Consider the following 27,856-nt stretch of genomic DNA (forward strand, 5'->3'; position numbering starts at 1 on the left):
ATGCTTTTCGGACGTGGGCAGAAAGTCTAATTGTAATTATCATGGATCACCCTGCATTTCTGGGTTCCCTACTAAAAAAAAAACAAAAACTTCAAATTTAGTGGGGAATGTTTATTATCATTCAAAAAAAAAAAAAAATTTTTTTGAATTTATTTTTTTAAGGTTATCTCTTTCAAATGTTGGACGCGGCTACGTTTCCGACGTTTCATCCGTTCAGTCCAATTTTCGATGACTCACTCGAGCATTTCGGCTAGTAACTGGCGAATGACTCGTGTGGTTTTTTGATCCAAGGCCTGAATCGCAGCGGCATTGTTCGCATAGACTTTAGACTTTACATATGTCTACAGGAAAAAGTCTAACGGTGTGATATCACAATTATCTGCTCACCGAAGTGTTCTCTCCATGAATCCATTGAATGATGCGATGTGTGGGAAGCGGCGCCGTCTTATTGAAATGACGCCGAGATCACGAGCTTCAATTTCAGTCATCAAATAGTCGGTTGTCATGGCACGATAACGGTCGCCATGGACGGTTACGTTCTCGGCGGCATCATTTTTGAAGAAATATGGACCGATGATTTCACCGATCCACAAACCACACCAAACCGTTGTTTTTTCTGTATGAAATGGCTGCTCTTGAATCCCGTTCTGTTGCTCTTTAGCCAATTGAGCTAAGAATATGGCTCATCGCTGAACAAAATTTGGCACGCAATCGTTGGACCTTCATAAATAGAACATGGAATTCATTATAATAGTAATTTATTTCTATTAAATATGATTTGCAAATACTTTTGTGAATAACACACAACATTTTTACAAAGAATATCTAATTCACTACCAAAATGTGAGCAAACAAATCACTTATTAAACAATTAAGAGGAGAAAACTGTCAGGTTTTTTTGACGTTTTCGCTACATTCGCGCCTCTTTTCACGTTCAATTAGTAACTGTCTGCGCTGAAATCACTTTCGCTGCTTGGCTGACTGCCCATTTGCGCAGAGTACACACACATATACATATATCCACGTACATATGTGGTATACTTACAAACGCACACATACTTTGTACGTTAGCACTGTGTGTTCGATTTATTTGCGCCTTTTTTCGTCTGTGGCAGTTGGCTAAATGTGTGCGATTGCTATTTTTGCTTCATATTTACTTTTTGGCTACTCAATGATATTGGGCCACGCCACACAAAAATTGTAACTATGAGTGCCATAGAAAGTGTTTTTGGGCCGATTGAGGCGACCGTTTGGTTTAGGTGCCGTCGCTGACTGCTTGTTTGACAGCGCCAATTTGTAGTCAAATAAAAATACTTTTGGCTGGGTGTGGGTGAGTATGGCATCTGCTTCAGTAAAGAGCTTGTATGCATTTGTGCTGCAACCAATTTGTCTACCTAGTTGTGCGGCGAAATTACTTGTTTGCTCGTTTGTTGCAACGGCTGGCATGTGGCAAGTGATTTTTTTGTTTTTTTTTTTTTAATTTTTTTTAAATATTTTGCTATGCAAGCAATATTTTTATACCCTGAACAAAGTATATTAAGTTTGCCGGGAAGTTTGTAACAAGAAGATGAAGCGTCAGGGACTTTATAAAATATTTTTATTATATAAATGATCAGCGTGATGAGCTGAGCCGATTAAGTCATGACCATCCGTCTATTTGTCCGTCTGTTTTTGAGTTATCGTTCTGAAATTTTGCATACGTCCGTTTCTCGTCAAGAGGCTGCCGATTTGCTGGAAACGCCGATATCGGACCACTATATCATATGGCTGCCATACAAATCTACTGAACCAAAATAAAGTTCTATTATGGAAACCTACCTTATATGACAAGATATCTTCACAAACTTTGGCATGGATTATTTTTTAAGTCACTCGGATTACTATAACATATTGCTACCATACAAACTGACTGATCAAAATCAAGCTTTTATATGGAAACTTTTTTATTTTTGAAGGGTATTGTTATATTTCGAAATCAATACTGCTCTTTCACTATATTTGCTTCATTTTTGAGCGCCGACATATTTTTGCTAAATCTTTTTTTTAACTTATTTCAGCCATTCTATTGAAATACCATACTTATACGAAGTCATGTGAATAATTGCTTTAACGATCCAAGAGAGAGTGAAAAGTCACTTTGAAAATAAATAAAATATAAAAAAAAATTAAAAAAAAAAATTATTAAAAAAAAATTATAAATTAAAATTATTTAAAAAAATTATTAAAAAAATTTAAAAAAAAAATATTTTGTATGAAAAAATTGCAAAAGCGAAAGTTAACACTTTTCAGCATGTTTTGATATTTTAAGGAGAATTTTAGATAATTTTTAGACTACACTTTTCAATTTTCTGCAAATTAAGCCACTCAAACATATTTTAAAGCAATTTTTAGAAAATTTTTTTCCACCTTATTTAAGTGTTAGTACTGCCAACAGATTTTAAAGTCACTGTTAGACGACTCTTTAAATTTGTAAGTAAATAAAAATTTTAATTTGCATAAAATAACAACACAAATTGAGCTTAACGCCGATTTGGCTCAATTTGTTTGCACAAAAAATTAGCATCATAACCCAAGTGTTCAAAGGTAACACGCGACCTACCAACAACAAAAAACTATTAACATAAATAAATAAAAAGCCCAAAAAAATAGTTTCACTAATTGACAATGTATTACTATTATTACAAAAAATTGCTTTGCTACATTAAAATTTCGCCACTTAAACGCGCCATTTTTCAAATAAAAACCGCAGAACTGCTTACTTTCACATTTAAAACGCGCCCAAACCGCAGATCCGTCAGTTAGCACAAATCTGCACAGTCCTCAGCACTTCAACCTTTAATAAACATGCACTTCAGCGCTTTCGTAGCAACAGTTAGCCTTGCCATACTCGGCTTGGCTACCCTCACGCGCGCTGCAGCGCCCTCCAACACAGCGGCGGCGGCCAGCTCTACCGTTAATACCGCTAGCACCGATTTGCAATCCGATCTGCGTGATTTCCAGGCGCTGATACCACGTCGCCGCATCGGTTATATTGCCGCTCGTCATTACATTGTCGATGCGCGTTTTCGCAGCGCTTTGGCATTTATACGCAGCCCGGAATTTTCCGCCACTTGGCAGCAGATACGCAATACCAGTGACTTTGCAGAGCTTCTCAGCTTAATGCGACGCGATGCTGGCAGTTTCGATGTTACCACCATCATCGATCGCATACCAAATCAACTGCGTGCCTTCAATATACCATCGAAGGTGCCGGTGAATATGATGGTTCAGCGTACGGTGTCCGATTTTCTCGGCGATGTGGTGCGTGAGTTGCCGCGGGCACGTATCGCCAGCTTAATGGCGCGCAAAGTGCAGGCGGGCGGCGAATTTTCACAGCTGTATCGTACCGTGCGCAGCGAGGAGTTCGGCAGCTTGTTGCAGAAAACGAGGGTGAGTGAATTTTGGAGGGTGTAGAATTTGTTGACAGGTTCAGCTTGGCCGGTGCAATCTCGTTCCAATTTAAAAATGTGTACTCGTATTACTCCATTTTATGGGCAAGGTTCACAAAATTGTTTAAGTTTTGACATTAGCAACATAGCAAAACCATATAGATTTTGTATTCGTTTGTTGCTGATATTCACCGATATGGATTTTTAATGATTATAAATCGATAAAATATCGATTTGTTATGAATTGTCTATCGATTGCTTATCGATTTATAACTTCAAATTTTATCGATTTCATTTGTTGTAATTTTTCGTTAGTTACAATAACTTACTTTGTTAGACTGAAGTTTATATATATACATATATACTTTTAATTTTTTATTTCCAATACAAACACACATAAGCATCGATTTTTCAAACCTCTGGCTACCATGTGATATATCGGTAGGCTTTCTCAATATTTTTTTTGTTTAATTTAATTTCAACTTTTTGCATAAAATAGTTTTTCCCTGATTTTTAATTTGTAATCTCATATATCAAGTTATTTTTGTTATCGTTATCGATTTTTTGATTGATAATTGGAAATATTTTTAGAATATATTTTAATCATTTGTTTAACCATATCAACAACCTTCGTACATTTAGCTGGTATATTTTAACAGGAACTACTTTTACATGTCATATGCTAAAAAATATTATTGTAATGGGGTTTTCTATCGAAAATCGATATTATTTATTTTTTTGATTTGTACATCGATTTTTTTTATTTTTAAATGATGCATGACTGTAAGCTTAAACATATGCATTTTAGTGCTTTTAAAAAAATTGTATTATCGATATCGATGAAATTTCGAATCGATTTTTGTCATGAGCTCTTGAAGACAGAATTAAAAAAATTTATTTTAAATGAACGAATTTTATGTGTTTGCATAAAACACAACCAAGTTCGGTAAAACGATTATTATTAACGATAATTTTCAACTTCTGTTATCAATAACTGATTTTTGTTATCGATAACCGATAACGTATTTTCTATAGTAAAAATGGTTTATGTTTATATTTTCGTGCACGATAACATTATTTGACCACTATAAAACTACTTTTTTCAAAAAAATAAAATCGATAAATCGAGTTTTATTAGAAACTAAGAAGCATTTATGTTTATTTTTTCGTTAACATTATTTGACCGCATAAAATCATTCTTCCCAAAAACCAAATTCGAAAATTCGATTTGTATTAGCGATAATTTTTAATTTATACTGTTGACAATTTAGTTTTTTATCGACAAACCATGAAACAGTAAATTGAGAAATCTTTAAGTTTACATATTCGTGTACAGCTCATATTTTTGATATATATATAATTATTTTTCATAAAAAACTATTTCACTAACAGATTTTTGTTATCGATAATTTTTAATTTCCGTTATCGTTATTTGACTTTTGTTATCGGTAATCGATAACATATTATTTACAGCGAGAAGGAAACTTTATATTCCTTTATATTTTTTATATTATATTCTTGTATCGAAAGTTGATTTTTTTTATCGGTAATCGTTAACATATTATTTACAGTAAGAGCTTTTTAAGTTCATGTTTCTATTTATTTATTTATATCAAATTTTTATTATTAATATTGTTTCAAGTTATGCTATCAATAGCTGACATTTATTATCGGTAATCGATAACATATTATTTACAGTAAGAATTCTTTATGGTTTACTTATTTATGCATTATAAGAAGTATTTAAGTTTAACTTTATATACATTTATTTATAATATAATTTTATCAGCGATAATGTTTTATTTCTGTTATCGATAGTCGATTTTTGTTATCAGTAATAAATAACGTACCGTTTACAGTGAAATATGTTTAAATTAATATATCTTCAAAACTCTTCGCTTTTGACCACTATAAAACTATTTTGCTTTCGTTAAATCGATTTTTATTATTTAGAATCGATAACATATTTTTAACATTTTATTTATAGAAGATCGTTTAAATATGTTTCAGTTTCAACAATATATTTTAAATATATATACTTTTTAATTATTGCTTTCTTATTCTCTTTTCAGAAATCCTCCAATCTGGCCGCACCCATTCGTAAGCTAAATCAAAATTTCATTGACGTTGATAATATAATCAAGATTGGCTTTAATGTACTTAGCTGGGGACCATAATTATTTGCAGACAAAGTCGGTTTATTACTTTTTAAACTCTTTAAAAGGATTAAAAGGTTAAATTATTTATTTAATACCCAAGCAAAATAATAAAAGAATTAATAATTTAAGGGATACATATTTATAAGGTGAATGAGACAATTCGACAATTTACAGCAGATATGCCCTAAATTTGTTTGCACATATTTGGCGTCTTATATTTTTAGCACCTTTTCAGCTAAAATTTTCACCTTCATTATTTATTTTCGACAGTCTTCTTTCTTTGTTTTTCTTGCTTTCCATCACTTGAGTCCTTTTTTACTTAGATTTGCAGCGGACTGCTATTTTATGTAGTAATAAGAGCACGTTAGGCGACAATAAAATTGAGAAAGGAAAAAATACAAAATTTGGGTTTGTGTTTTCTGCAGAACTTCCAGGGGTTCCTTGGCTTGGTTACAGGAAAATTAAGCGAGGTTTTTCTTTAAGACCATAAAAAGGTTATTTACGTGAAAGACATAGCGCTCGTATATTATTTTAAATAACTAAAAATAGAAGCGTCTACAAAACGAAAGGTCGGCTCATTTTTTATTATGTATTTTCTCATACTCTACTCTAATTTTGAACAAAAATAATAATTTTTTTGCATTCCTAGGCATCAACCGCAAAGGTATGCTTCACTTTTTCTCACTTTCGAGTGTTGTAGTCACAGGTCATTGTGGCTCTCGTAAATTTATTTTAAGTGAAATTCGTAGCATCAGCCTACTTCAAGCTTTAATAGCCCGGTCTTGCATGGCTAATCACAAAAGTAGGCTACATATTATTTAATACCACAAGTCAAGCAAAGGCATCAAAATGTTGCTGTACTTTCTAGCTTTCCTTCATCGCACGTTCGTCGTAGGAAACGCATTTGTTGAACGACAACGCCAAGCTCGATTGCCGTCGACACTTTCAAAGCGTTGCGCTTCCGCAGCCCAACGGAATTAGCCAAGTGTAAAATTTTTTATATTTTATATTTTCTTTTGCGCACAGCGAAATTCGTCTAAAGTAATGTTGTAACCAACGAATCGTGCACAGTCTCTAAGCAACCGTTCGTAACACGCCGCTTCCTGCCGACAGCATTTGGCTGAAGCGGGGAGGGCACACATATTGTGACGGGTTAAAAAGCAAAGTATGCTTTTAGGCATTACCACTTTCTCGCATCATATAATATTATATAAATTATGAAACTCGTGCGCTGAAATTTACAAGATTTTCGCTTTTCTCGCTTTGGCATCCACCGTTTTTTGGCACTTCATTTTGTTTTTTGCTTCATTTCTGGGTTTTGTTTGCTGCTTACGTATCATTTCGAAATAGAAAGTATATTCCCCGACCAGCAAATAAATTATTGATTTTTATGTTCGTTATAAAAATGTTGAGCCTATGGCTGTCCGCCATAGTGGTGTGCTTTCGGATGGTTACTTTAATGTTTCCTCGGAATTGAATTACACCTGGCATGTGAATATGAAAGTAATGGCCGCTGTGGTGCAGAGCTGCATGCCTGTGCTTGGAGATTTAACCCGCATAAATTTCTTGTGTAAAGGTATCTTGCAATGGTGGTTTATTAAGGTGATTTTTACATTAAGAAAATTAGATTTTCGACCATTAGAAGTGGCCGATTTGATTTCGACGTGCGTTTATGCAAATTATTCGTTTTTCAAACATTGATTTTCTTAATAGTGTTTCACTTACGTAGAGTACCGTTTAAATATAGTGTTATGTAAGTACAAATTTATGTATGTATTTCAATAACCTTTATTTGTGACATCTCTCTTTAGTCTACTATTATGCTGTGTGGCTCATAGTACATTTGTCTATCGCTGGCCTAATACAAAAAAATTGTTGAGGAATACTTTTTTTAACCTCTGCCTTATTGAAAATAATGTCTGAAGACAGCAAAAATGTACTTTACTTCTCAATTGCCTACTCAGTCCGAAGTAGCACCTGTTGGCAAGTTGGACATCGAGGCTGACATTGTTGTTGCTATTAACACAGTTTCCAAGACAGACGAAATTATCGACTACTTCGACGACTTATGACTGTCAACAATGATGTGGGAGCCTAGTCGCCAGTGCGACGACTTTTTATATGATGAGAGGAGATATTTCGTCTTGCCATCGTTCACTACCAGACTCATTTGCTTCGCTTTCTTATTCATTCTGGAGAAAGCAGAACTAACGGCGTGGCGGTTGAGGCCAAAGGTATCTATATCGTAGATAGCAGCAGCTGTACACTCTTATAAAAGATTGTGCCTTCTCGATTCAGCTCCGCAGCTCGAATTATTTTCTCCTAGAGAAGTTTGAAGAAGCCGCACGAACGGATATCGCCTTGTCTGAAACCTCGTTTGGTATCCTGATCCTGACGGAGCTTTTGATATTGCTCAACGTCAGTTTACATAGACGTATTAGTTTTTCGGGGATACCAAATTCAGACGTAGCGGCATAAAGGCAGCTCATTTTCGTGCGGCGGTGAAATCGACGAAGAGGCCTTTTCCAAAATTTGGTACATGGTGAATATCTGGTCAGTTGTTAATTTTCCACGTCTAAAGCCACACTGAAAAGGTCCAATCAGTTTGTTGACGGTGGGCTTTAATCTTTCACACAATACGCTCGATTGAACCTTATATGCGATGTTGAGGAGGCTTATCCCACGGTAGTTGGCGCAGATTGTGGGACCTCCCTTTTTGTGGATTGGACAGAATACACTAAAATTTCAATCGTAGCTCATGTTTTTGTCCGACCATATTCCGCAAAGAAGCTGATGCATGCTCCTTATCAGTTCTTCGCCGTCGTGTTCGAATAGCTCGGCCGGTAATCCATCGTCTCCCGTCGCTTTTTTGTTTTCAAAACCACCAACTCCTGGTGTTATGCTTTCACTGCCATTCAGCAGGCTGGAGAAGTTTATCCTCCATAATTTTAGTATGCTCTGGGCATTAGTCACATATTAAAGTACGAAAATGGGCTAAGCCGTATTATAACAACGCCTACCCATATAACATAACTTAACTACTACTAAACTCCTTCTGAGTATTTTATTTTCCAGTTTACAAATCAAAAACCGATCAATATATCTAAAAATTCAAAGTCATACCGTAACTGTTTAAGCAGATACTGAAAATGGGACCCCAGTGCATAAACTGAATGACCAAAAATATCGGACAATGTGTGATATAAATAAATTTCGTAAAGAATATCTTTCTGATCTATATGTTATATCAAAATAAAGTGGCTGAATCGTGTCAATACTTCCCTTAGTCGCCATATATGTACCTAATTAAAAGATTTTCGAACTTCCGACTGATTTTATAACCCATATATTTGCCAACATGTGGGTTATATTAATAAAAATCTTCGTTTTTTTCTATTAACGGTGTTTCTTTGTGTCCGAAATACATAAAATCGGGGGAAAACTTGACTTAGTCCCCTATAACTAATATCATGATATATACAGTCAAATAATTTATAAAAATAAATTCACTATTTCATTTCAATATAACATATCTCTAACAAACGGACATTAACGAAACCGGTTAAATTTAGTTAGCAGCCACTATGTTAATGATGTAACAGAGGAGAATTAATATTATTATGTGTAAAAACAGTTTTCCAGCAGATTTGCTATAGCAGTGATGCTGTGCTGCTAACAACAGCAATGTTAGCTGTTAACATCAAGAATGTTAATATGGAAACAAACGAACTGTTATTAGCATTTCATTAACATATCCGCTGTAAAATCAACAGTACAAGAGCGCTTCTGCGCAAACAACACACAACAAACAAACTATTCCCACCTTGTGCCGGCAAGAAAGACCAGTATTTCACAAATCAAGCAGTACTCAATACTTCGCCGCTAGTCTAACTTTCTAAGGAAGGTTTTCCAAAGCTCAGCACTGGACGCCACATATGCACTACGAGTAGCGGAGCTAACAGTGAATTGCTCACACATTTTGAACTCCGTAATTGCCAAAGCAGTGTCGCATTCGCAGCAATGCATTGTGTGTGATTCGAAATGCGCCAGTGGCAAATTGACAATCAGAATGGCTATTTATTCATTTACACCAAATTACCACTTGATTTATCGCTAATTATCGGCGCGCATAAATCTAAGATGCCGCGGGCAGCGCATGTATATCTCTGCGTACAACAACAATGCGCTGTGTTTGTGTGTCCGTGTGTGGAGGAAATTGTTGCATGCCGCCTGTGTAATGGCTCCCTTTAGTGCAGTCAAATGCATGATTGATGTCGCGACAGCAGACGATAAAATTTGCCAAAGGAAATGCTAACGCATAGCAAATGGAAAAATGCTTTGGCATTTGTGAAACAACAGAGCGAAATTCAAATGCATTGTAGTAGAAAATCAGCAAAATGGCTAATTCTGCTTTTATTGCGGCAATTTTTGGGCTGTAATAAGTATTAACTGTATCTAAGTAGTACATATACTCATAGATATATGTCTGCTTTTAGCCTCTTTTATTACTACTGAGTGCCATTATTTGTGCTCAGTGATTTATTTTTGCTTCCAAATTTTCTGGTGTGTTTTTAGAGGGTTAGCTTAGTCCGGCTTTAGTACAATTATTTGCAGAATAAGAACTTTCGTAACTGACCAGAATTTTTTTTATTATATATAAATATCTTTGGTTGAGCTTCCCTTCTTAGTGGTTAAGAAAGTAAGTCTTGAAGTTATCCTACAACTGGAGGGCTTCTCATGTTTGAGTAGGCTTTACACTTTCTGATAAGTTTTGCACGATTTTTTCATATCGGTTGACCATTAAATTGTTCAATATTTACCGTTCTAGACTTTTGATCGGCCGTAACTTAATAATTTTACAAAAGGGTTTTATTCATTCAAATATTATTTGAGCCATAAAAAGTTATCTTCCAAGAAACAATAAAGTATCTGGTCAGCGATGTGCAATAACAGTTAATTTATTCAAATATAAAAAAGTTGTTTCATAAAGAAATCTAAACTTGGGCTCACCTGATAATAAATCTGATTAATATAACGTCAAATCGCAGATAAATATTTAAAATAATTTATAGCATAGTCTTTTGGATAAAACTGAAGCAAAAATATAGTATGATAGATTCTCAGAGGACTCTATATAAGGTTTTTCCAGAACTAAAGGGCCCTCGTTTTGTTTAACGATGGTTTCGGCCTGAATACTTGTCTTAAGCTCTTCAAATGTCACGAGGATTGCTGATGTATATTCAGCTTTTGGAATAACCAAACAAAAAAGAAATAAGGAAGTTAATTCTGAATATTGTTAAATGCCTTATCAGAGAACTTTTTCAAAGAACTATTATCGGATTACATTAACCAAATCATTTAATTTAGCGAAACTGTTGGTTTTCAAAGAGAATATGTGGTACGATGAGAACTACCGCATCGTATTGGAGAAATCGCAATATTGCGATGAACCGGGAGCTTGAATTTCGCAGGATAGAATAAATACAGAAAGTTCAAGACTGAATCGAGACGCATAAGTAGTCGAAATGCATGATTATGAAGAGCTTGAGAAGTTGATCCACAAGGGTACTGCTCGAAAAATGGAAAATTTCAAGACCGGAGCATACTCTTGTAAGACTCAAAGAGGCGATCTAGTGGCTGATGCTCAGATCACGCTAAATTTACGTGGGAATTGTAACAGTAGAAGATTACGAACCCGATTCCTCAATTGATGACGATGGAATTGATATCTCATTGTTCGACTATGAACAAGTTTCGAAGGACAATTAGCATTAGCATCAGCTACTTTGCAGGATATGATCGGATGAATGCTCGAAGCCCAAGAGAGAAAGACCGGGGCTCACGTCGAAAGTCGTACGTTAAATCTTAAAAAAGATCCATGAAAAGAAGATCGGCGAAAAGAAGAACTTCTACGATTTAAAGCCGTATTCGACGGCCCAAAAAGCAACTGTCTTCATACCTTCCTTACAAGACAACTAAACTGACGTAAAGCAACACTAAAAGCTCCCTCAGAATCGGTTAGGACCTCTCTGGGCCGTTTTCTATAAAATAAGGTTTCAGAAAGAGAGACTCCCTATCGTGGGGTTTCTTTAGTATTTTACTGGAGAAAATTATATGATCTGCAGAGCTAAATAGAGAAGTTACAATATTCTGCAAAAGTGTACAGCTGCTGGCGTACGCCAATGAAATTGATATTTGTCTCAATAACCATAAAGTCTCTCATGACTCCCATCCTGCTATATGATGCGGAGGCATGACGATGACAACATCTGATGGCGATGATGATCCGTTCCTACGACAGTCGGGTCCAAGTAATCGGAACGAACCTGGACTTTCATCCAGTCAAAGACTGTCAACTCGGCATCATTCCCTGAACTTACTTCAAGAATGTTTTCTGTAGCTACAACAACAATATCATCTGAAAGGGAGACCTAAAAAGTTTTTGACCTAGTCCCCTTTGGGATGGTAAGGGTTAGCCATGTTGTCATCGACGTAATCTAACGGAAGGCCCAAGAAACGTGCTGTTTCGACGGGGTCGGACCAAACGGAGAGGGATGTTAGATGAATGGAGTTGGTGGGGCATGCAAAGAGGTGGCCAGTATCATGCGGAGAGTCATTTCACGTTTATGTAGATAAAAATCCGACTCCCCTCCGCTTACGTAGAACCGTCTGCCGTGGAAAGTGTAATTCTACTTATCATAACAGTCGCCCCCTCGCTTTAATTGACAATCTATGGTAAAAGCGATCTTAAAGTCTAGTGTAAATATTTCAATAACTATTTTTATGGTATTCTATGATTCCATCTTTACTTTGTAGTCCTAACCCAGTAACTATCCTCATCAGCGTAAAATACCAGTTAGTGTTCATAAAAAACTTTTTCATGATGAGCCTAATATTTATACGTAACTTAAGTTGCGTGTCTCCTATGTATGTGCCGCCAACTCACGTGCCACAATTATCTTTGCGAGATATTCCGCCATTCAATTTTAATTCCAAGGCGTTGATTCGTCACTGTAATTCGCTTTATTTCGCTTAACGACTGTCATTTCCCTTTATGCCGACGCGTTTGTTTTGTTTTGTTTGGCTTAATTACTGTGGCGTGGTTTGGATTTACCACGGATTATTGCCACAAAAAGCGGATAATAAAGTGGGCCAAATGAAATTAACAAATATTTGAGTTTATGACTGGTCTACTACTTGCTTACTAACTTACATACTTACACATTTATGCGCAGACTTTTGGCTTTTCAGCAGCTGTCCTCGACGGTTTATGGTTTGTCGTTTGTGTCTGTGGCTGAGTGGCTCGTGGTTTATGGCAGCGACATTGTGTGTGTGTGTGTGTGTGTAACTAATTATTTATAGTTGACGAAAACTTTTGCAATTATTGTGTTGATTAGCGATTACAGCGTGTTGAAGTTAATATTTTTGCTCGAGTATTTGTTAATAATGGAGTTGTTTATACTTACTTATACATATTACATATATAATATAATTTAGTGAAATATTGTGTGTTAACAGAGTGTTTTATTGATTGTAGTTTAACATTTAGACGATATGGAAAAAATGTTTGCCTTTGATAGAAATTTCATTTGAAAAATCTTTTAACTAGTGGGAATTGGCGGGCTTGAGTCAAGGCCACTGGAAATAACTAGGTTATATTGTCCAATTGTCCAAGGAGTTTTTCTTAATCTTTACACACCATTTACAGCTTTTTGATTTGCTGACAACTAATTATAAAGCAATTAGCGTATAAAATCCATTTTTAGACATGTGGAACCAAAATATTTGCATTTTTATGCATTCCACTTAGGTTCTAAATAAGACTTGACAGGAACACAGCGTCTCTCTTATGCCTACTTGCCTGCACTTACTGCATGTATCGTCATTTCTAATTCCTATCCGGCTCGCATGTGATCCGAGTAAGTTGTATCGTCCTGCAGTCTTTTAGAGATCGTGTGAGTAAAACGAAGCCGTGCTTTTTTTTCGGAGTCTTTAATATGAATTTTTTGATCCTAAGGAACATTCTGATCCGTCTGTCAGCCTTTCCAAGTCAAATATGTACCGAAATACTTGTAGCTACATATCCTGTACTGCAAACTCATAACCTATTTCCCATATATATGGATCAGCTTTCCAGCATCGTAATATAATATATAAGAAGATGAGGTAAGGATATATTAGATTCGATGGCGGATCTAGGGATCTCAATTTTGACCACTATATGTAGTTCTATAGCCATATAAATAGAAATCCAGTATCAAATCTTTTAAATCAGTAATTAAGAAGGAAGTGTCTGCACCTCTTCTTCTTCCAAACAATTTCTGCTGGCATCCGGTAAGATTCTCAATCTTACAGCGTGGGCGCCGTTATGTTATGTTAGATGGCTGAACGAAGATCGCACGTGGACTGCTATATGTAGAGCTTTGTGAAGCCATAAGAAGAACTTATGTGTTCGAACTTTTAAATTAGCAAAACGCTTTAGTAGGCAATGTCATGAGTCCTCTAGGTTCAGTCGTATTCTCGCAAATAATCACGTTTCCCCGGGTTATCTTAAGAACGCATATGGGAAGTGGGCTCTAAGCAGTTAAGATACACTTCAGATGCTTCTTGATGCTCACTTCTCGAACAATATGCCCTCTGGAGGGATATCTGGTTGGCACATATCTATGTGAATGGCATTAGACTGGGTTACATCCCGGACCTGGAGACGAGTTAGAGTTACGTTCATCCCGAAGACTGCTAGGAGCTCCCACGTTATGGCAAAGGACTTTAGGCGCTTTTCCTCCTTCTTACTAAAAACTTTGTAGAGAGACTGTTGGACTGGTACATAAAGAGGCGCATTCCTAGAGACTATTTATCAGTAGCTTATGGTAAAGGCAAGTCAGTGGATACTGCCCTGCATACTATCGTGTCATTTCATGAGGAAGCCGTTAGGGTTAATGATGTTGCGACCTTCCTTGATATTAAGGGAGCTTTCAAAAGTCCTTCCGGAAGCAGTCGTTACTGCTTCGGACGATCTTGAGGTTAATTTAAACCTCATTATCACTCTTCTGTACGACAAAGTGATTGAAACTGAATAGGGCGACGCACGCGCTCCCACAAGGTGGAGTTCTCTCCCCTCTTATGAATCCTGGTAGTTAGCGACCTGCAGGGGTATCTCAGCGTCGTAACAAATTGGTAGATCAGAAGTGGTCTAGCCATCAACCCGCAAACCCGACTTGGTTTTATTTAATAGAAGATCTAAGATCTCGCTGCCGCAATTGGGAGACATCTGTCTGCAACCGGCGGATACAGTGAAATATCTAGGACTCAACCTGAATAGGAAGCTTCCATGGAAGCCGAATATCTAAGAAAGAGCAATAAAGACTTCTATTTTCTTATACTGTTGTAGAAAAACCATTGACAAAGGGTGGGGACTGTCACCGAAAGTGGTTCTTTGACTCTACGACACTATTGTGAAGCCCATTATCTTCTATTGTATATAGTAGTAATAAATATATAATAAGTTTCATTTGGCTTAATGGTAAGACTACTTCCAATCGTCCAAGTGTTTACCATGCTGAGATATCCTTGCGTCGATTTGTTGTCGGTAATATATAAGATAAGGAGTTTTCGCCAAAAATTGTATATTAAAAATAGTTGGTCCGACAAAAAGAAACTGTTTAAAATGCTTATCAGTTATTTTTTCTCTTCGTACCATCCTCCCCATGAAGCCATCGTCCTTTCACTTCTATATAAATTAAAATTTTGAAACTTAAGCAATTTATATTTTTATATTTATGTATGCGATTCAGCATGCTTTAATTTTCAACAAATTCTTTAAGCCTCATATAATCCTTCTTGGCATATTTGGTATGTATAGCGCCTTTAGCCCCAGTATATAGCTCATTTATCAGTTTAATGCCACACATTTGCGCCTTACAACGACTGTCATTGTGACAAATTAAAAATGCACGCGTCGCTTCTTATCCTTACGCACACACACACATCCACGCATGAGAACAAAATAAATACATGTAATCAACTACCACACACACAAACATACACGCATGCATGCGCCTGACAGATTCATAACTTATTTTTGAGGCTTAAAGCAGAAAAAGAAAAAGCGCGCTTAAACACAAAATTATTACATGGAAAATACACACACACACATATACTATCGCAAAATGATACACATTGCAAATGAAGTGTGCTGAGCGGCGGCAAAAGAAGCGAATGCAAATGGAGAACGGCGCACGCGCAACGGATACCGCTGGTAGTTGCTGACCACAATGCAGACGAAACACGTAAACGCAATAAAGCAATAAATATCCAAATTTAACGCACTATTGTGCGCGGTAATTTGCTGCATGCAGTCGGCGACGCTGAAGGGCCACGGAGGGGACCTTAGTGTAATTGCAGCGAATCGCAAGGGTTGGCAGCTGGAAAAGGCATAAAAATGCAATAAAAACAATAAAAAATGAGAAATGCGAACAAATAAGAAATATAAATACAGAATGCCTCGAGAATGAGCGGCAGCCAGCGTTTCATCCACAGCACAACAATAAAAGAGCGTATGTATGTTTGTGCGTGTGTGTGGTTGGAGTTTTTTGTCCCCAGCGTATGGCTGCCCAAAAATCACCACATTTGTCAACGTCATTTGATTGATGCAGCGAGCCATGCAAAGAGCCACTGTCCACTGCCGGCCAGCGCACTCCGTTATAATTTGCGAATCACACATTCACACAATCATACACACATATACATATACATATACTTATACAGCAGTGGAAGTCCATGGTGTGGTGCGATGCCTCGACATACGCATAATGCTGATGGCTCATAATGATAATGCTGATGATGGTGCTGGTGACGCTGTTGATGAGGCATTTATACGACTGAACGAGTGCGGAAATGCGTGCGCTGCCCAGAGGCCACAAAGGCGACGCTCTGGCTGCAGTAAGGGTGATTCGATTGTAAAATGGCACATAAAGCAAGCTCTGTGTGGGGTATTAAAGTTGCTAATACTTCGCTTTAAAGTCTGTGGCTCTATATTCAGCTTCACACAATCGTGTGGATCCAAATATTACAATTTGACTTAAATCTTTTTTGCTTAGTTCCAACAAAATTCGAGTTTCGAGATAGATTCTATAGAGAGTTCGAAGAACTCCGCAGCAGTTCCCCTTTCACATTGCAGCCATCAGTGAACACTTAAATTGAGTTTCCGTAACTACCATTTGTCTTTTCGCTATTTCTTTGTCCTTCGGCAGAAGAATTGATACTTTGAGTAAAAATTTAGAAATTTTGAAGGTTGGGAGTGAGGTCTCCCACCAAAAGTTATGCCTTGGCTATACGAAACCTTAGTTAAATCAATGCTGTCCTATAGTATAGTCTAGTTTTTTTTGCTGGGTGGGCGCTCGGTAGAGCCACACTTGCTAAACAGCTATAACGTTTTCAACGAGCTGCTCTCATTGTCATCAGTGGTGCACTGCGTATAACACGATGATACTTAAAACCCTTCTACATATAGCACCCGTAGACATAGCCGGCAAATGCATTGCTGTGAAGGTTACTATCAGACTCGTGAAAACCAGACACATTAAGGGTCTGAGAGAAAGACCTTACGAAACCCTGCCTTACTTCGATTGCACTTCTGATAACTTCGACCACTGTGTCGTGGAAATTATCCAGTCAAATATCTCTCAGGGATTACTTAACTGCAGAAGAGGCGGAGTGAGTGAGCTTAATGAGAAGGTCAGAGGTTGGATCTTCTGTCGGATACTCTCAATAAACGCTTATTTCAGACTGCCTGACCATTATAATGTTTTTCAAGCAGGAGTGACAGCCATTAAGGTAACAGCAGATGTACTTCTACGAAGTGTGACTTATTTTAGTAAGATATGCATCCACTCAGATAGTACAACTGTTGTGCAGACCTTCAGCTCGCTGACATTGAGCTCAAAGCTAGTCAACGGGTGCATCACCTCCCTCGGTGTCGCATCAAGCTACTTCCATATTAAACTTATCTGGGTGGCTGGCAACAGCGGAATCGGCGGAAACTGTAAAGCCAATGACATCGATAGAAAAAGCACCATTACCCGAATCCCATAAGGATGTGAACGAGAAAAGAGAACATCTGTCTTCGTGCACACGGGCGGTAGATCTATGGGCCATGCTCGAGCTTAGCAAGCGTTGATCAACATCTTGTGGGGTTGCAAAAGCCTTCTGACCCCGAGTGGAACAAATAGAGGTCTATGTAACTTTAGCTCTTAGCACAGTTTACATGGCCGCAATCAATTGGCAATTGTAAACGTTTCAGGAAGAAACATTTAGACACTTTCACATTGGACACTGTTCAGTTTTCGCCAGACTAGGGATGAAGCATCTAGATTGTCATATTTTTTACGAGCGCAGCAAATTGGCTGGAATAAATATTAGCTGCATCAATTAATTTTTGACAGCCTATAAGCGCTTTCTATATATACGCCATATTTTTTTACTTTCAAAAAATTAGTTAGTAAAATGAAGTGACAATCCTAAAATATAATAAAAATATTAAACACCTCCATTGGTTTTACGAGCACAAAAAGCCGGTCTCAATTTATTAAAATAAACAAATTTAATTTACTTCAACCTCTATTTGAACCTTAAAAGACATTTAAAGTTCTACACAAAAAACTTAAAAATATTTTGAGTTTACCTTTTAGCTAGTTCCAATTTCAAAATGCTAGAAAGAAATTAAAAATTCATGACAGTGTTCAGTGAAGATAGTTTTCTTTAAATTCAGAATATTTAATAAGCTATAAGCTTAGCTCAAAGCTTAGCTCAGTCAAAGTATCAGTAAATAATTAACGTTTTAATTAAACTATACACTCTTACAGCCTAAAAAGCTTAATCAATATGGGATGTACTAACATAACGGTACATTTTAAAGTCAGTCCACTAATTATCTATAAGCTTATAAATATTCCACCAGCCATTTTACTACTCATTTTATTTCTTTATTCACTTTAAAACACAACTGGATAGAGCCACATACCTTAAATGGCTAGCTAAGACACAGTACACAAAAACAACTAAAGCACAGAAAATGAGCACAAGGGAGAGTAAAAGAGAGAGAAAGTATGGTAAATTCGTAAATAAAAGATTTCATTAACAAGAATTTAGATAAAAGTTAGTGCTGATGTTATCATTTAATATGGCATTACGGCATTAGGAGAATGTTGCCAGCGACGGTGACAGTTCTCACGCCAACACATATAAAACGGCGCTCGCCGGGCGATGGAAAGTCCCTCGCAGGAGGTCGCAAAACAGACCGTAATGAGCATAATAGCATGGACGAATGTTTATGTCTATGTATTTGCGTGGCTTAGTATATAGAAAGGGTACTTTCATCATCTCCCTTTGGCGCTAGGAAGGGTTCATAATTACTTACATATGTATGTTATACTCACATACAAAAGCCAACATGAACATGATTCTAAGCATTTCTACTAAATGTGAAATTTTTGGCCACATTTTGGGTGTAAAATAAGAAATTTCACTGATTTCCGGCAATTAATGATGCTCAGGGGGCTCATAAAGTGCCCGACTCGAATGGCAAATGGTGGGTAAGGCTCAAATATAAATATATATGTATATGTTTTGCTATGAACATAAACCTTAACGGTATTTTGTACAATATGTCGAAAGGTATATTATATAAGCTAAATTTGATATCATATCTGAAAGAAAGGGGACTGTATTGTGTACTAAATGTTGTTGCTTGCTGGTGAAATAATTAAGTACGTTTAGTACATACTAACATACACCCTGAAGTAAGCCAAAAAATAATAATGTCTAGATTATGAGTTAAAATAAGCCTAAATACAGAGTATAAATATCCATGAGAGGAAGCTTTTTAGCTAAATTTTAAAAAGGTGTCGGTGAGTATAAAAGCTTTTGGAAAAAATCTATTTCATTCCAAATACCATAACTTTGGAACCATTTGGGGTAATTTTTTTTATTACGGATTCTTGCAGAGCATAAAATCACTTCACTATCTCTGGGAGATTTCTTTCAATTCAAAAATCTATATATTTAAAATCGTTTAAAGTTTTCTTTAGGGTAAACATTTTGAATTTTTTAATTATTTTTTACATATTTGGACATAGCATTGACTCTGTTCGGTTTATTTGCATATTGCCCTATCTGCACTTTGATGGTACATATATGTTAACCTCAAGTTAAGTTAGGTTAGGTAAATCGGCTAATTTTTCGTTAGGCCACGAATAATCTCACTTGGGCCGCTATTAATTATGGTGTGAAGCGAAACTGGGTTAACACTTAATTATCTGCATTATCTTAGTGAAGTAAACACTTAAAATTTAAACAAAATAAAAAAAATCGAAGTGAAGTCGGGATTCAGATCCTTGGTATGACCTTCTTGCCGACCACTGCTACGCTAGTTCTGGGATATAACTTGGCTATTGCGGCTTTATGCAGTTGAACCGACCGATTTGGCCCTGGTACCGGCCGGCATCTGAGCATGACGGTGGCGTTCCCGGATTGCTTAATAGCATCTCCAGCTTGTCAGCGTAGCTGTTACCCACTTCTATTAAGCTCTGATTTTTTCCTTCGGGATCACTCACATCCGCCACTCGGCCTTTTGACTTACGGCTATACCTCTTCAGCTGATCTCTGTCTTCTGGCGTTTCTGGCGCTTTTAGCTTGAAATTGGCTTGAAACATTTTATCATCATCATTAGTTGGCGGTTGTAGCTGTATCCTTCTGAGAAAGTAGGCAGCACGATGCTTCTCCGTATATCTTGCCCCAGCTGTGTCATCAACCTTAAAAATAGACCATTCTTTGACAGATGCACTACTACCAACTTTTGGAATCTCCTCTCCCTCGCTGCTTTGTAACCATACTTAGACTACAAGGTTTACCTCCGGCTACCGCTGATGTTATTGCCTTCTATGCGCTAGGCTTAGCTTCAGCTCCAAAGTTAGTATCAACCTTCGCATCTAAAAGAAACTTCGCTCCAGTCGAGCTCGTTGAAAATGCTGTTTTCTTATTAGAAAACCTAGTTAGTTCCTTTTAGCTTTTTTCGATGAGAGTCGGACTTTTTTACCACCTGACTATTGAACTTGGTAGATATTACGAATTATCAATAATATCGCATTATATTGCAGTACCTAAATGATTTGATATAATTTACAACAACAATAAGTAATGTATCTGAAGATACAAATATATCACACGCCTTGACAAATACACGGTACACATGTATATTTGCACATATGTAAGTATCCTAAACTTAAAGTTGTTCCACGACCATGTGAGAGGGTCACAAATAAGCCATAAATTTGCATTCCAACAATTGACAATTTTCTAAGCTTAAATCTTCCAACCGTTTACCTTCCACATTTGGGTCTTTCAATTGGCCTAACTGCTGCCCACAAGCCGATATCACACACACACACACACACACACACACACATAGGTTTATGGCGCTACGTACATTTATATAATGTTTCCCTTTTTCTTCTTCATTACACACAATTTTCAATGTTCGGTTGCAACAACTAAGTCCCAACTTCAACTGGCGCTCGGCACCATTTCACAACTACTTGGCACCAACAGCGTACACAAACACTCAACCTCCCTCAAAGGGCAGGGAGGGGTTAGCAAAGTATTGTCATTTTGTGTGCCCCGGAAACGACAATGCTTGGTGGCATTAGCGTTGGCCAATGCTGGTGGTTTTGCTGTTGTAAATACCCTTGCTTTTACTACCTGTGGTTCGAGGTTTAGTTGATATTGTTGTTGTAATACCTCATGTTCGGTCACAATGGCAGCAATAGCGTTAAAACATGCGTTAACAGGCGCACAGTGGGAAAATTTCAAGCGAATTTATTTTCACATGAAAATAGAACATAGATATTTTGTCGAGAGAACCTAAAGAACACTTGATCCATTGCAGCATCTTGTCCGACCTCTTTGACATCTTGAATAATAGTAACCTCTAGCAATAGATGTCAATTAGCTAACACCTTTACAATATTTACTTTGATCGGTCAGTTTGTATGGCAGTCATATGCTATAGTGGTCCGATATCGGTGTTGAGAAATTTCCTGGTAAGATCGATTTCTTAAAAACTCAGCGACGAGTTCATATACATATATACTACAGACAGGCCAATTAGAGATTCTACTGTAGCCAGGTCCTTCTCCACCTGAACTTACCAACGGAGGGAGGTCTTCCTCTTTCTCTGCTTCCCCCGGCGTGTATTGCGTCGAACACTTTTACAGCTGGCACGTTTTCATACATTCGGACACCTTGACGTAGCCAGCGTACCAGCTGTCTTTTAATTCTCTGAACTATGTCAACGTCGTCGTACATCTCGTAGAGCTTATCGTTTCATCGAATGCGATATTCGCCGTTACCAGTGTGCAAAGGACTATAAATCTTCAGCAAAACCTTTCTCTCGAAAACTCATAACGTCGACTCACCAGGTGTTATCATCGCCCAAGTCTCTGCACCATATATCAGAACGGGAATAGTGAGTGACTTATAGAGTTTGGTTTTTGTTCGTTGAGAGAGGACTTTACTACTCATTTTCCTACTCAGTCCGAAGTAGCACATGTTGGCAAGAGTTATTCTGCGTTGGATATCGAGGCAAACGCACCTGTTGCTGTTAATACTGGTTTCAAGATAGACGAAAATATCTACGACTTCGAAGTTATGACTGTCAACAGTGACGTGCATAGGTGCGAGCGCGACGATTGTTTTTTTGAAGACTTAAGATATTTCATTTTGCCCTCTTCTCTCTCTTCCTCTTCCTCTCCTCTTCTTTCTTCAAACTGGAGAAAGCGGAATAAACGACCGGGTTTTTATGACCAATGATATCGATGTCATCAGCGCACGCCAGATGTGTTCTTTTCATTGAAGCCTTCGATCAGATGTTTTTTGGCTATTCAGAGCATACTTGAGAGAACTCTCCTCACTTTCGTGAACTTCTACACATGGCTTCATCAATGTTCCAATTCATTAAAGGTGTTTCCTTGTATGTGATCTCTAACTATATTTTGTTCAAGATACCAGCAAATCTTTCAAAAACATAGCGCATACTTCAAAACTGCAGTAGAAATTGGGACTAGTTTCCGGAGAAAACTCGAAAAATGTAAAAGAAATACTTAGAAAAAATTGTAGTCTTTATTTTCATGCTAAAAGCCTGGAAATATAAAAATTTCACTATAGAAATGCTTGCACCGACCCACTGTCCTCCGCTTACCCATCAACGCGCATTATGCCCGTTCAACGCAGGAAACAGGTACGAACAAACGAGCGGCCGAACGAGTGAATCACAATAACATTAACTTGGTTAGGGGCTGCCATTGTGCGTTGTGTATGAAATGTTTGTGAAATACTTTCCGGCCACTGCGCCAACAGAAGACAACATTTTACAATTGCAACAAAAGCAACAACAACGCCAACACCAAAGAAATAGCAAACAAGTGACACAAAACCAACAACATCAACAACATGGTAAAACAAATGAACCTGAAACGTATTTTGGGTTTGTCTCTGCGGGTATTGTGTCTTCGCCGTTGCTGCTGTTGTTGTTGTGCTAGTGTGCGGACATTGATTTTGCCTGGAGTGTGCTTGGAAATATTAGTACCAACTCCTATAAGTATACAAGTGTGTGTATGTGTTGTTTGTATGTGCATCTCTGTGCCGATAACGCAGTTCAGTGCGTTTAAACACGGAACACGGAGAACACCTTGACTCACGCCCACCTTTTGTTGTTGTGCTCATTTTGCTTCGTTTTTTGTTTTGTTTTTGTCCAAAATATTTCTACAAAAATGTCGTTTTGTCTTGCTGAAGTTTTGTTTATGCGTTTCGGATGTGAAGTGGCAACCGCTAACAATGTTCCGGGGCCAGCATTACACCAACCAGCAACCACACACTCGCACACGCACAAACTTTAGAATCTGGGGCTTGCATGCATAGGAGGTGTACTATTGACAAAAAAAATAGCAACAATAATCTATTATCTCTCTACGCCTGTGCCGGGCGGCGGTCAAGCGCGCTAGATTTATGTATTTAGGAAATTAAACATCCTGTCCGCGAACACAAATTCAAAGATCCATTCCAATGCATATGTGTCCGTGTAGTTAATATTCATTTAAATGCATTTTCATTTTCTTTGGCGTTTAAGGTTTTTTTGGAAATTTTCAATTGGTGAATAGTAATTTCAATTTTCAATTTCAATTCACATAGTTCGTCAATGTTACTCATACGTCATGGTTATTATAAAAATTACTCATACGCCGTGGCTTAATATGTTTTAGAGATTTGTGAGGCTTTGAGTTGAATTGGTCAAAATATTAACCTAATGAATGACTGTCTCGCTGAAACTGTTTACTAGCTATTGCCATCATTCATTTTAAATCTATATAAAAGATTAGATATACTCGTATAAGGTCTAGTAAAAAGAAGTGAGCCGTGGGAGATATGCTCTCTCAGCTGGCTGAAAGCGCATATTCTTCCTCGAGCATTACGTAAAATCAACTTTTCTAATTTTCTGTTGGATTTTAAGAGTAAGTGGCCTGGGATGACCCCTACAAGATTACTAAATTCCCACTCGGCTTGAAGTGGCAGCTTTTTAGTTTGCAAACCATTAAAAATACCTCAAATTAACTTGGTGATATACCCTGTGTTTTTAGTGTTCTAAGACCTGAGATGTCTGGTGTCCATGACTTCAAACAACCCTTGAAATATCTGAATGGTCTAGCGCAGATAGGGAGAATTGTATTTCCAACTGACTCGAGCAGATCAACACACGGGCTTTTCATTTCCGCTTGTGTTCCTATTTCACCCTTTGATCCGTAGGTTAAAAGGAAATTTCGCCATTGGAACGGTCGATCACAAAACCATTTGTCCATTCTTCTCTATTGAGGAATAAAAACGTGGTGTTTAATTCCTGTTGCAATGTTTTTTCTGAGACAATATCTTTTCTGCAGAAGTTTCAGATTCGAAGGGCTTTGGACGACCTGCTCTCAATGTGTTCTCTCCAGCTTAGTTTGTTATCTCGGTTAATTCTGAGATATTTGACAGAGCTCAAGAGTATAATACTTTTACCCTTAAAGAGAATTGCGAATTTTTCTTCTTCCGGAGAAAAAGACAGATTTATGTTTTCTATGAGCTACAATTTAAATTTATAAGGCTGGATAGAAAAAGTAGCTCGATGTAAGCAAAAAATCTCATAGACCGAATTTTCATCTGTAAATCGCTGGTGCTGTTTTGATAGTAACTCGACTAAAGCTTTGGCAGCTTTGTATGAAGATTCTTAGGCATCTACTTTGTAGCACCAAGTGATTACTATCCATTCCTGTTCATGGTGAGTGACTGTCCACATTTTTTCCAATATGGACAAGGGTATCTATAAGAGTGGCATTCTGAAGATAAATTCACAATGCAAAAAAGAAGTAATATACCAAATTGCCTTCCCGAAAGTTGTGCGTTGACCCCCTTAATTGGGAATTTGCCGCTGCCCAACTGGTTGATGTCCTCGTTGGAGTAAAAGCTGATATCACCGCCGTTCAAGAAATGCGATAGATGGGACAATGAATGAGGCTGAATTTGTGGAATTTTCTACAGTGACCATATAAAGGACCGCAAGTTCAGTGTGGGATTCGTGGTGGGAAAGAGACTCGATCGCCGAGTACTGGCATTCACCCCAGTGGTTGAAGATGCACGTTTGGCCATAATTCGCAACAAAGCGAAGTTCTTCAACATTACGCTGATTTGTGCCCATGCCCCGACTGAAGAGAAGGACGATGAGACGTTGAATAATCCCAAAAGATCCGTCGTACAATTTACTGCTATAGAAATAAAGAAAACGAAGGAAAATAGAAGGTACAATCTTCTATAAGAGTATATAGCTGCTGGCGTACGCCGATGATATTGATGTCATTTGTTAGTTCTGTTTTCCACAGGTAAGCGTCTGGTAGTGAACGAGAGCAAGACGAAATATCTCCTGTCATTAAACAAACAGGCGTCACACTCGTGACTTAGCTATCACGTCACTGTTGACAGTCATAACTTCAAAGTCGTAGATAATGTCGTCTATCTTGGAACAAGCCTTCGCACCAACAAAACCAACATCAGTCTCGAAAGCCAACGCAGAATAGCTCTTGCCAACATGTGCTACCTCGGACTGAGTAGGCAATTGGAAAGTTAAGTAAAGTAAAGTCAAGTTAAGTCTCTCGACAAACAAAGACCAAATTCTATAAGTCACTCATCATTCCCTTCCTGCTATATGGTGCAGAGGCATATGTGATGACAACATCTGATGTGTCCGCGGTTCGAGTTTTCCAGAGAAAGGTTTTGCTTATGGCTTCTTTGCGCATTGGCAACTGCAAATATCACATTCGATGGAACGATGAGCTGTACGAGTTATACGACGACATTAACATAGTTCAGCGAATTAAGAGACAGCGGCTACGCTGGCTAGGTCATATCGTTCGAAAGGATAAAAACGCTCCAGCTCTGAAAGTATTCGACGCAGTACCCGCCAGGGGTACTTCGAAAGACTTCCATTCCATTGGAAGAACCAGGCTACAATTGTAATCTCCAATTGGCACCAAGCAGCGAAAAGGAAAGACGCCTGGTGCGCTGCTGTATACTCGGCTATAACCGTGTAAACGGTATCTACGCCAATACAGTAGAAGAAGAATATACCAAATTAGCAAATGAAATTAGCTGACCGAATTTTATGTGGGAGTATTACAGCTCAGTACGTTATTTATGGCCGTGAGAAAAGGTGCGCTCGGTCAGCTCAAAGCAATCCATCAGCGCTCTAAATTCATATCCTTCAGAAAATCCCGCTTTTAGTGGGCACTTACAAATCTTTTTCGTCTGAATCTTGAAACCCCGCCAAATCGGCACGCAGTTGTGCTGTTTACATAGGAATACTAGTACACCAAACGCACGCATACACTCCCACACACGTTCGAGTAAGAAAATTTATGTGCGCTTCACATTTTAAATGCTTAAGATGAATTGTAAATCTTAACGGATGTTTGCACGTCGGCTTCCCAAATTGCAATGAAATTAAAAAGCAAATAAAATCTGTAAAATAAATAAAACCACACGTACCAGCGTCTGTTAAAAGCATTAAATGTGTGTAAGTATGTGGCAACGCTGTTTTCATGCTGGCCGCCACAGCGTTGTTTGCTCAGCAAGCAGCCGCTCGTTGCGTTCTCCCCACGTACGCACTTTCACTCTCTAGCCCACTCTTTCTCGCTCCCTCCTCGCGCTACTCATTTGCTGTCTTTAATTGGTCGATTTATCAGCGTAAATATTTTCCAGTGTGCATTTTTAATGAGCGGCAACCATGGCGCTCGTCCACTCAGTCCGCTCGTCCGGCGATCCCGCGTTGGTTCTCATATATTACAAATTTGTACTTATAAATAAAAGCTTGATGTTTCACGTAGCGCAGAAGGCATTGCCCAGATTGGTCCTGCCGCAGCAATAAGCCGAGAGGTAATTAAATTCTTGGCAGCAAACGAATGAATTTTACAGTAATGTTTCTGCTTCGTTGTTCGATTCTTCTGGTTGTGTTATCGTACATGAAAATTTCGGCGAATCACGCACACCACATTTTTCAGACAGCTATCTCTTATTTATTTTTTGGGAAAAAGTTACAGGTCGAAACCTTTTAAAATGAAGGACCAACTCGAATATATATAGACAGGCAAACTAACTGGCATGACTGAATTGACTCAGCTCGTCATGCTAATCATTTATATACTATATACATACTTAATGTGAGATTATCAAAATTATTGACCGAGTCGTTAATACCAGATCCTTTAACGACGATATCATTGAAGCAATATACCGAAAAGTGTGCTCGAGAATTGTCTTGTATAGTAAAGAGAAAGAAGTATCTTTCAAAATATAGTTAGTTTCCTTCGGATTCATAACAGGAAATCTCTATTTCAATCGGGATCATAAAAGAGATAGAGCAGCAACAATTCACAATAAAACTCTCTGCCAGATTTGGGATCCTTGCCACTAATGGCTCTGCACTCTCTCAACAATTGTTACTTAGTGTATTACGATATGAGAAGACCTTTTATTATTATTATTCAGATACAATATCTCTTATGATTCAAGGATTATGTAACATAACCTAGTTCCTCGATGCTAAAGAAAACCCTCTCGGCGTGATACCTAAATATCTTATATCAAAGATCACAAGACCCTTACACATCGACAAAGCTCTTTGCTCCTATCCAA

General features: G+C 37.7%; 2 protein-coding genes across 2 annotated transcripts in view; both read left to right on the forward strand.

Moving 5' to 3' along the window:
• The first annotated feature begins 2,844 nt into the window (after positions 1-2,844).
• Positions 2,845-10,585, forward strand: LOC126754452 (uncharacterized). The gene is given in 3 exon segments (XM_050466417.1): positions 2,845-3,429; positions 5,501-5,528; positions 10,491-10,585. Coding segments are annotated over 3 exon segments (708 nt in total).
• The window catches only part of LOC126757502 (semaphorin-2A), a 297,429-nt gene continuing 275,188 nt past the window's right edge, over positions 5,616-27,856 (forward strand). Inside the window, exon 1 of the mRNA XM_050471467.1 lies at positions 5,616-5,661. The gene's annotated coding sequence lies outside the window, so the exon portion shown is untranslated. The remainder of the gene's footprint in view (positions 5,662-27,856) is intronic.

This window comes from Bactrocera neohumeralis, chromosome 4 (assembly GCF_024586455.1).
Source record: "Bactrocera neohumeralis isolate Rockhampton chromosome 4, APGP_CSIRO_Bneo_wtdbg2-racon-allhic-juicebox.fasta_v2, whole genome shotgun sequence".
NCBI classification, from domain to species: Eukaryota; Metazoa; Arthropoda; class Insecta; order Diptera; family Tephritidae; genus Bactrocera; species Bactrocera neohumeralis.